The 11,101-nt window shown below is 39.1% G+C and overlaps 1 protein-coding gene across 2 annotated transcripts; it reads right to left on the reverse strand.

Annotated features, from left to right (window-relative positions):
- Positions 1 to 737: 737 nt before the first annotated feature.
- LOC104215363 (serine/threonine-protein kinase SAPK1-like) lies at positions 738 to 3,831 on the reverse strand. 2 transcript variants are annotated; one of them, XM_070160200.1, is made up of 9 exons: positions 3,747 to 3,831; positions 3,241 to 3,315; positions 2,565 to 2,666; positions 2,092 to 2,145; positions 1,915 to 2,007; positions 1,734 to 1,826; positions 1,541 to 1,645; positions 1,284 to 1,382; positions 738 to 1,099 (listed from the first exon to the last, which is right to left on the reverse strand). In XM_070160200.1, exons 1-9 carry the CDS (start codon positions 3,759 to 3,761, stop codon positions 836 to 838), a joined length of 900 nt encoding a protein of 299 aa, XP_070016301.1. In that variant the 5' UTR covers positions 3,762 to 3,831; the 3' UTR covers positions 738 to 835. The 2 variants fall into 2 exon arrangements, with proteins under 2 accessions (XP_070016301.1, XP_009763452.1); XM_009765150.2 differs by lacking the exon at positions 3,747 to 3,831 and adding an exon at positions 3,419 to 3,733.
- Between the last annotated feature and the right edge of the window lie 7,270 nt (positions 3,832 to 11,101).

Here is an 11,101-nt window from a genome sequence, read left to right on the forward strand (position 1 = left end):
GATGCAAAGGATCTTATACTATTATTACATTCTCAAAATATTGATTTCTCTAACTTAATTGCTGATTGCAGGTACTATCTGGGCCAGCTAGGTAACCCTGTAGTCGAACACGCGTACAGAGAGCAAAACATGATAGCAGACCAACTAGCAAAAGCAGGCCACAATTTTGGAAAGGAATATTTGCCAAGAGTTTTTGAAAATGCCGTACTGCTTATAATACTTCTTTTTAAAATTAAAATAAAATCACATGCTACTTCCTGCTAGTGGTGATAAAATGAATAAAGAAAATAATTATCCACCCATATTATCCATTAAAAATGGGTTGGATAATAAATTTTTTAAAATCGATTCAAATATAAATAAAAACTATATTATCCACTTAGAAAATGAATAACTATTGAGTTTAACTTTTACATTTGTAAAGCCTCAAATTGGGGGTTCCTCAAGGTTGGGAGAGTAAGAGTTCTCCCAAAAGTGATCATATTCAAGAAGTCATGGATAATAATTCATTTTTTATCCTATTAAATATGGGTCGGATCAGATAATTTATCTGTTTTTGACATGCTCATACCCGACCCGACCCGACCCTGCCGTTTGCCACCCTACTTCCTGCATTTCAGTTTGTTGTCCTTATTATCTGGGTTATAGGAAACCATCAATTCCAATGACGAAGGAAAGAAGTTCCACCTAGCTAGTAAAAAACAGCACCTATCACCACATAGAGAACTCAGAGTCAGTTGCTGAGGAGCGAGGAATTTATAACATTGGGAACTAAATTTACAGCATTGTAGTGTAGACTCATTCTCTTTGGGTAAGTTACAGCATTGCCCACACATTACAATTCACAAACAAAATCACCACTTGTTTCAATATCTTCATCATCTAATTCATCAAGTTCCATACTCCCTTCACATGAATTTGCTACAACCTTAGGAACCCGCAAATCAATTCTTGCCTCCTCTATTACTGCCAATACTTCTTCCATGCTCTGACTCGGGTTATTTACATCAACGCATTCGTGTCGTCCTTCTTCCATGAATTCGACAGGTAAGTTTTTCAAAAACCAGGGATGCTTTTTAATTTCCGGAATGGTTATTCTCTACAAGAGAATTCAGCAAACCAACAATATTATTGGACTACTCCGAACACATTCAAAACAAGAGTAAAACATGGAGGCATGTCCAAGCTAATGTGTTTCATGATCGTGTTGCTCAAACAGTTATGAACAACATTTCACGTATAAGATTTATAATGATATAAATTTTTGGCAGAAATTTTCTTACCTTTTCAGGATCTGTCACAAAAATCCTGGATAAGAGATGCCCGCACTCCATGGAGATTTGGACATGTTGTGGAATTGAGTACTGGACGCTAAATATTCTCTGTTATGGAGAGTTAACTCAATCAAAGTGCTGCGGAAAATGGCTTTTACAACATTCAAAACAGAACAGTTCCTTTTTTTTTTAATCTCTTTTCATAAGTCAGATCAAGTTCTTCACTATCTATCATAATTCATGTGTAATTATTTCCATGTACTTACAGAAATAGTCTTTCTGAAATTTTTTGGATCACTGGGATCTTCAAACGGATAAGCTCCAACCAGCATTACGTATAAAGTGACTCCACAAGACCAAACATCAGCCACCTATTGACTCAAGAATTAACAAGAGAGAAATGCAATTAAATGATACAAACATCGTGAAATAGTTGGTTTGAGAACGCACGAGTAGTACCTTTCCATCATATTCTTTCTTTGATAAGATCTCCGGTGCAACATAAGCTGGTGTCCCTACGGTGGACTTAGGTTGAGAATGAAAGACAGATGACTGCAAACAAGTGAAGCCGTTAAACTGGATTTTAACAAAAATCTGGAACAGTAGTCAGGAATATAAGGTTAGCCAAAAGATTATTGACCTTGGAGTAACCAAAATCGCATATTTTGACTCGTGGTGCAGCACTTCCATCCAGTAATGTATTTTCCAATTTGAGATCTCTATGACAGATTTGCTGAAGCAAAATATCAATAAAATAGGTCCACGGAAAACACAAACTAGTTGAAACTTGAGAACATGAGAAGTATTGATGTTTTACCATGAAATGGCAGTAGCTAACCCCTGATATCAATTGTTGAAAGAAGAATCTGGCCTGACCAAAAACCAAATATATAAACAATTTAAAATACACAATTACAAGCTTTGAAATTTGAATAGAAAGCATTCTGCACTGAGCAGTATAAGTATGTACATGTATGTGTGTGCGCGCAAGCATATAGACAACATACATACATATACATGCAAATATATGAGAATAACGACCTCAAAACATGAGAATTTTGGAAGCACATCCATTCTTCGTTTAAAGTTTTAAGATGTCAGTACCCAGGATTGAAGATTGGTAAATAACAAGCATGATCCCCCGTCCCCCACACTGAGAAAAAAAGAAATTGCACCAAAAATCCGAATATAACAAACAAGCACAAGTTATTTGTCAGAAGTTAATCACCAGAAATATGTAAAATGTAAATTTGATCTAGCCAAGTTATCACTCTAATTATCGTCTAATACCTCATCTTCGTTGAATCTTCCAGCTTTACAAATCCTCTGAAAGAGTTCTCCGCCTGCAGCGTACTCCATTACTATTGCTAGATGAGTAGGTGTCAGCAATACCTGGAAGAGGTGTGAAGTTCACTCATATGAATAAGCCATAAACAGAACTGAAAAATGTAGTTGATGCTAAATTACATGTTTTACTTCATTAGACAGAGTAGGCTTCCCAGAGGAATCGGCTAAGATAAATATTCCCTCCTCACCACAGGATATTTAAAAAGGAATGAAAGACTTTTGAAATTTGTTATTTTAAACATGCCATGAGATTCTTTTGTGACTATAAAAGCATGCAATTAAGGATAAAATAAAAGTTTAGAGTTAAATTGTTCTCAAATATAGAAAACTATTATCCTTTGACTAATAAGGAAATAATGTCATAGAAGATGAACCTGAAACACTCGATCTGTTCCCTATTACTTGTCCATTTTAGCAAATCAAGAAAGAACTAATTAATAATTTTTCATTTCTACCCTTAAAACTAATCGGAGTACTAATAGTCAAATTTAGATTTAACAAGGATAATTTATAAAATAAACACTTAATACATGCAAGCTAGACAAGTAAAAGAGAACGGACGGAGCAACAAATAATAAAAAATAAAACATTTCCAACAGTAAGAGGCTGAGTACTATACCTCTTTGAATCTGATAATATTTGGATGACTCAGTGATCTATGATTCATAATTTCCCTTTGTACATGTTCATCAATCTGCAGACCTCGAAAGAGAGAAAATTGTGATTAGCCAAAAATAAATAAATAAATAAATTAGTACTAAAATCCCCAAATAAAGTGATGGCATCAAATCTGCGACCTTTTGGCCTCTTTCAAAGAACTTCACAGCAAAGAGCTCTTTAGTAATTTTATCTCTAACAAGCTTAGCTACTCCAAAATTACCAGAACCCAAATCCTTCACAAACTCATAACGCTCCATTATAAAGAAAAAGAAAAAGGGTTTCAATTTTTTCTTCAATACCTACTGAGGAAAAAGTGTAGTGTTCGTATTAGTAGTAAATTCTGTACTTGTCTAGTCATTGATCAGCTCAGTGTACTTTCTGCAAAAGTGACACTAGCTAACACTAACCCAATGAAGACAAGAAAGCAAAAAGTAGAGAGAGACAAGCACGAGATAGACTACGTACCAAGTACCTGGGCATTGGAATGTACTAAGATTTGCAGTATATTGGTATTGGTGGACCCATCTTGATTGGAATTATTGACAAGATTACAAACCTTCCAAGTTGGGTTATTTGGGGAACTAAGTCACCAACCATCCTGCCGAGGCAAGTGGAGTCCGAAACCTAATTGCCAACTTTTTGGACTCAAAATGCCTTTTTATTGTCAAAAAAAAAAATGTTTTTTATATATAATGCGGTATTATATCGCGCTATACTTTAATGGTGTTTCTGTCGTTAAAGTATAAACCGGTATAATACTGCATTATATATAGCGCGTTATTATACTGCTATACCTGTTTGTGGGTCCACCAACTAGTCTCATGCATTTAACTGACATAACTATAATTCAAATATATATAGCGCGGCATTACATCGCGCTATACCTGTTTGTGGGCTCACCAATAAGTCTCATGCGGTTAACTGACATAATAATAATTCAAATGGGTATAGCGCGTCTTCAGCCCCCAAAGCTAGGCATTGCCTTATTTAAAGGCATTAGGATTTTATGAAATCCCATTCAAAAAATATTCTAACTTCCGTTCAAACTTTTCTTCTTGTTATCAAGCATTTTTTATAATGTCTGAAGAGCCAAAAATAAGGGTTTCATTATATTGGGGGGTGAGGTTGTAGAGGAGAATGGTGAGATGTTAATGGAGAATAACTCTATGAGGTATAGTTCATCTTTATAGTGTCATGTTAAATTGCCACTTACAATGGACTACAATAAATTGGTATCGTTGCTACGTACAAAAATGAGTGTGAGGAAACGTTCGGTGAACCTTAAAGTAACCGGTAGATTTTCATATTATGTGACTCTGTAGGGGTTTGCTTGTTATTCTGAGTTTAACATCGAAGATGATGAAACTCTTAGAGATTTTTTGCGAATTCTGGATGAATACAGGGAATATAAAATGTTCCGGCTGAAAGAGTTTGGCCGGATCTTAACTTATCTCTGCGGGCGAATGAGGAAATAATTTCTCTCCTACTTTACATAATCCACAAGACTACTAGTAAACTTCAATTTTCTTTTCTGTTACGATGTTACTTTTTATTGAATTTAATTTGCGTTAACACTCATATTTTTCACAAGGATACCGTCCGGATATGAATTTTACAAGTTATGACCCCATGCCTAGTTCGAATATGCGTAGCTCTGGCGTGTTGGGTCACGGTGGTCCATCCGGGAGTCATCACCAACAAAAAAATGTCCATCATGAAATGTCAACGCAGTACGACTTGTAAGAGAAGTGATATAGTTATATGTAAAATATTTATCAATTTGAGCAACTTATCATTTTGTTCTTTTTATGCAGTGAAAACGAGCAACTTGATGGTCCTGACTTCACTCAGTTGCCTGTAGACGACGTATTTACTCGCCATTTGGCAGATGTGCAGAGTCAAGAAGATAATAGTGATTATGACAACAATGCCGATGAGTCTGGAGATGACACACTCTTCCCTGACGAGGGTGATGAGGAGGAGGAAGTGAATGTCGAACCTGAGCTGACGAGGGAGCATGCTCCTCCACCTCTCATTAGACCAAGAGTGTACGAGTCCCACGTGCCATTTCATGAGCGGAATATTTCCTATCTTGATAATTTGCCAAGTATGCCGGATGTGGATGCCCTCACAAGGGATGATGATGAATTTCGGTCAGCAATGTGGGATGAGTCTAGACCAACAGTGCTGGCAAAGGGCATGTATTTTCCCGATAAAGCTCGCTTAGCCAGGGCTGTAAAAATGTACAACGTAAGAGAGTGTCATGAGATGACAGTAAGGGAGTCAACTCCGGAGTTATACAAGGTTGTATGTCGTAGACAGTTTATGGGTTGTAACTGGATGTTACGTGCGATCAAGAAGGAAACAGGGTTATGAAAAATGGATAAATATATTAGCACCCACAGATGTGAAATGGACACATTCAATCAGAATCATTTCAACTTGGATGTAGACTTGATTTCTCTTGTCTTGACTCCACACTTGGAAGTGTCCATTAGGTACAAGATCAAAGAGTGTATTAAATCCGTCCACCAGGAATATGAGTGTACTATAACTAAAAGAAAAGCATATCTCGGGCGCAAACGTGCATTTGAAATTATTTATGATGACTGGGATAAGTCATTTTCATCTTTACCCAGGTACGTGGCCGCACTGAAATACTTTAACTCCGGGACTGTTGTTGAATGGAGGCATGAGCGGAGTTCGGGAATACCGAAATATATTTTTAACTATGTGTTCTGGTCATTTAAACCAACAATTGATGGTTTTGTGCATTGCCATCCGGTAATTTTCATAGATGGTACTCATGTCTATAGAAAATATGATATTAAGCTTTTGATCGTAGTTGTAGTAGATGCCAACGGACAAATATTTCCAGTAGCTTTTGCCATTTGTGCCAATGAAAGCAAAGAGACGTAGATGCTTTTTTTGAACCACTTGAAGCAGCACGTTGTCAAACAGCGTTCAAGTATTTGTCTAATATCCAATCAGCATGGTGATATTTTAATTTTTGTACGACATTTGCCTGGATGGCAGGAATCATATGCATACCATCGTTACTATGTGAGGCATCTGAAAACCAATTTCCAGAAGAAATATCCCGATAAAGCCTTGCATGATTTAATATGGATGGCTGCAACTGAGCACCAGTAGTGCAAATTCACGAGGCATATGGAAGTGATCCGGCAATTAGACGAAAGAGCCTATAATTGGCTGATGGGACATGAGCTTCACAAGTAGACATTGCATGCTGATGGTGGCAGACGATGGGGAGCCCTGACTACAAATGTGTCGGAGTCATTCAATGTCTTATTGAAGTCTGCATGTGGATTGCCGGTCACTGCCATGGTCCGGATGACATTCAAACAGATTGCGGAGAGGTTTGTTGAAAGGCATAGAGCTACATCAGAATTGATGGACAGGGGTGTTCAATTTATGCCAATACCGATGAGAATATTTGAGAAATACAGGAGGCGAGCACATTGGCATTCATTTTTACAGTATGATCACGACCGGGGTGTTTTTGAAGTTCGCACCGCTATTCGCGGATATCAGGGAAATAATCTACAAACCGTGAATGAAGCCAGCAGGTTGTGTTCATGTGGGAAATGGACCATCTACCACATGTCGTGTGCACTTGCCATGAAGTGCTTTCAACAAGTTGGTTTAGGGGCAACCAACTATGTTGATAGGCAATACAGTGTTGCTGCATACGTAAACACATACAGTGGGCAGTTGCAGCCATTGGGTGCTGAGCATTATTAACCGCGGAACCATTTAAAATGTTGTGTAACAAGGACTATTTGCGTAAGCTGCAAATGCAAAAGAGAACGCATATACGGAACCAAATGGATTTTGGTAATATCGTTTATGCGCGAATGTGGCATATGCTCACAAACAGGACACGACCGTCGTAAATGTCCTTCAACTGGTCTGGGTGGCGGTGGTAATCCAGCTCTTTGTGCATGTTCGTCTAATGTACCCAACTATCAAGGATAATATTTTTTTAATAAGTGTCTGTACTTGTTTATGTTGCAATATCTATCAAATATAATTATGTTCCCTAGTCTTGTTACATCTTATTTTTTAACATGACCTTTTGAATTGGGATGATGATATGATAGTTCCAACATTCAACTTATTGGTGTTAGTAAAGAAGATCAATATGAAGATTGAAATTTTATTACATAATATTCGAAGAGATAAAACCACAACAACCATAACTAAAGCAACATACATAAAAATAAAAGATAATAAAAGGATAAATCAAGACAAAACTATTTCGTTTCATAAAAATCAATATGTATAGTGCGGTTAAATACTACATTTTGTGTGTTGTCTTGTCGGTATGAAATGTCGACCGGCTGCAAAAAAGTAATATCATTTCATAAAAAGTCAATATGTATAGAGCGGTACAATACTACGTTTGTGTGTTGTTTTATCGGTCTGAAAAGCTGACCGACTGCAAAAAAGTTGTTTCGTTTCAAAAAAGTGAATATGTATAGCGCGGTACAATACTACATTTTGTGTATTGTCTTGTCGATCTGAAAAGCTGACCGACTGCGAAAATATTTTTTCGTTTCAGAAAAAGTGAATATGTATAGTGCGGTACAATACTATGTTTTGTGTGTTGTCTTGTCGGTCTAAAAAGCTCACCGACTGCGAAAAAACTGTTTCGTTTTAGAAAAAGTGAATATGTATAGCGTGGTACTATACTACGTTTTGTATGTTGTTTTGCCTATATAACGGGCGCATTCTAGTTATTTTCTGATAATAACCAATAGCAAATATTTCAATAAAAGCAAGGTTTTTCTTTATGCTTTAACAAATGTCTAAACCCCTTTATGTTCCAAGGTGCGAGTGCGGTAAAAAATGCATGGTACAAGACTGTTGGGATGATGGTGAAGCTGGACGCCGCTACTGGGCGTGTATTAACAAGTTTTATAGGGTTCCCGACGAACCTACTTGCAATTTTGAGGTATGGATTGATGACCCTGTCAGTAGAAATACTATAAAGAAAAGTTGTAGTATCTTTATTATTTGTGTTTGAAACAGTGGGAAAGAGAGCGACAATCCAAACAAGAAGTTTCGGAGTTGAAGGAGAAACTCAAAGAGGTGGAAGAAGAAAAAAATAAGCTAGAAGAAAAATTTAAGTGGTTGGAGTAGAGACTACTAAGCGGTGGTGACTAAACAATGACATGTATGTGTTGAACGTAGTAGTGTATCTTTATATTTCCCCTGTCATATGTTTTCACTAGTTGTACTGAATTTAAGTTATGTTAAGTTTCTATGTTTGTGTTTGTGTTGTACTGTTAAAATAAAGAAAAAACTGGGTAATAAAAACATAATGCGCATATTATGTAAGCATAAAAAATTATTGTTATTATTTACATAAAATACAAAAAAATAAAATCAATGAGTCCCACAGCCCTTGTGCTTCAATGCAGCCGCTGGCCTGAATCGCATCCCCTCCCGCCAGGATACACTATCAGGGCCATCCTCATCACGTCACCTCTTTATATGAGGATGCGCTGCAGCATGATCATCAGTTGGGATGGCAGGGTCGGTAGAAGGGGTCGTCAGTTCATCAGCAACCTACAAAACAATAAGTAAGCTCAGTATATGAAAATATATATTAGTAATGTACGTGTTAAGTCAAAAATATTTTCTTACCATGATCTCGTCGGCTCCTAAATATAAGCATCCGTAGTGTCCTCAGCATCGCGCAAAGTGGCCTCCGTGACGGGCTGGGATGAAACCTTAATAAGAAAATTAAAAATTAATTTATGGCAAATCATTGAGGAAAAAACAAATTAAAATTTAATAGTAATACAAACATACCTACGCCTATGATAGATCCGCCGCACCCGACGACGATGAGCCAAAACTCAATCTGCGCCCACCATCCACATCTCGAGTCGGCCGATCCTCATCTACAGTCGATGGGCCTAAAAAGAACTACTCTATATCTATGGTGAAGCTCGTGCCCGTGATCAACAATGGATCTGACGGGGTCACCTCTGGCAGCTCCAACTGAAGGCTGTACGACGACATGCTGCTGGGAGGCTCGTCTTGCTGAGGGATGTAATCCGCCTGATCAGCTCCAAAATCCTCATCAGGTGCCTCAATAGATGCCTCAACGCCTCCTTGCTGGGGACCACCTCCTCGCCAGCCCCAACGATCTCGTGGGGCACCCCTGCCTCGTGGGGCACCCCCGCCTCGTGGGACAGCCCTGCCTCGTCCCCGTCCCCTCAGGCGTGCGACAGGCCTACCCCGCTGGTGGTGCTTTGGCACCACATAATCAGGGTCGTGATCTAAGTGCTCGCCCTGTCTGGATCGAAGAGCCAGCTCTGTCACCTGCCGGCCATACTCAGCGACCGCAGGATCGCCGGGATGCTGCTGCATCTACAGTCCCAACTGGTAGAATAAATAATGACCAATAGCCTGCATAATATTTAAAATATTAATTACAAAATGCTATATCACAGTTATAAGTAAGAATACCAAATAACATACCAGTGCCTCGTGCCTCTCGACATTGGTGTACCGACCGCCAGCTTGATGAATGGGGTTCCCAATAAAAAGTCGGGTAACGCGGCGGTATCAGAACATATACATCTAAATAGTCGTCGCCTGGATCTGTGAAGGTGGGGGCGGAATTAGGTCCTCTCGCCCCTCCCAAGTATGGACCTGCACCTCTAGCCATGATACAAATGCGTCGTCCCCCCTCGAATGATCATCCTGCTGATAATATGTAGCCTCCCATATAGGCCCCATCGGTATAGTCTGCGGATGGCCAAACTGGCGAAGTACTCGCTCTGTGGCATGATGCTCCACAATATTGAGGCACATTAGCGGGACAGAAGTGCTCTATATCAGTCGATCGGTCGAGCAATAATCGGGCATGCCACCTATCAAGTCGTTGTTATATGGCATCCAGATGAACTATCAAATAATAACATAAAACTAAGTATGCGCAACACAAGTGAATTTATAACAAGTAAGTTTAGGTACACATTTACCTGTGCGCCCTCCAGCATATCCAACACATCCCTAACACGGAGGAGATTATGATGAGAATCAATGGCTCGATAATTTCCACACCGGAGAACCCACCTCGTAGCTAGAAAGAGAAATGGAGGTTCTATATCCAGAGGTAATGGTGGTAGAGGTGGCTGCAACGACAGGAACCACTCCTAGGCCCAAACCTAATATACAAGGTTGACGTAAAGTTTAAGAATTTTTTTGACTAGATAGAATTGGAAGTAATGAACAGAGTATTCGAATATGTTGTCACCTATAGAAATGGCAGAAAATCACATACGTCGCTTTGGGTGCCCATGCTTTCCCGACACATATTCTTGTACAAGTAAGCGAGAACAGCAACACCCCAGCTGTACTGGGGTAAATCATCTAGCTGCTGAAGATGATGTAGAAATCACAAACTCACTAGATTTCCCGAAGTGTTCGAGAACAAGACAACCCCAAAAAGAAAGAGCAGCACCAACCTCGTGTACCGGTGAATATGTAGATCATCTGTCTCGCCGGTGATGTCGGGGTGCAATATCTCCAAATGCTGTCTAATAGCTGTCAAAGCCATACGACTGGCCCCTGAAGTTGCAGTCTCATCTTGTGGCTTGAAACCAGTGAACTGCTGCAGTAAGTCCAAATACTGGGCATGCGACATAGATCTTATATACTAAGGCAGTGCAACAACCAGTTCATCAGCAGGCAGCCCATATAAAAACCTCAACATCCTGCAGCGTGACGGTGGCCACACTAATGGGCAGGTGGAAAGTGTGCGTCTCCGGTCGCCACCG

This window comes from Nicotiana sylvestris, chromosome 10 (genome assembly GCF_000393655.2).
Source record: "Nicotiana sylvestris chromosome 10, ASM39365v2, whole genome shotgun sequence".
In the NCBI taxonomy this organism is placed as follows: Eukaryota; Viridiplantae; Streptophyta; class Magnoliopsida; order Solanales; family Solanaceae; genus Nicotiana; species Nicotiana sylvestris.

What these genes read in the sequence shown, in the direction of transcription:
- LOC104215363 (XM_009765150.2), bottom strand. Translation starts at nt 3,538, where the DNA reads ATGGAGCGTTATGAGTTTGTGAAGGATTTGGGTTCTGGTAATTTTGGA. An exon ending in GAAGATTCAACGAAGATGAG is followed by an intron (nt 2,146 to 2,564) that starts GTATTAGACGAT and finishes GTTTTTGGTCAG; the next exon opens with GCCAGATTCTTCTTTCAACA. An exon ending in TTAGCTACTGCCATTTCATG is followed by an intron (nt 2,008 to 2,091) that starts GTAAAACATCAA and finishes ATTTTGCTTCAG; the next exon opens with CAAATCTGTCATAGAGATCT.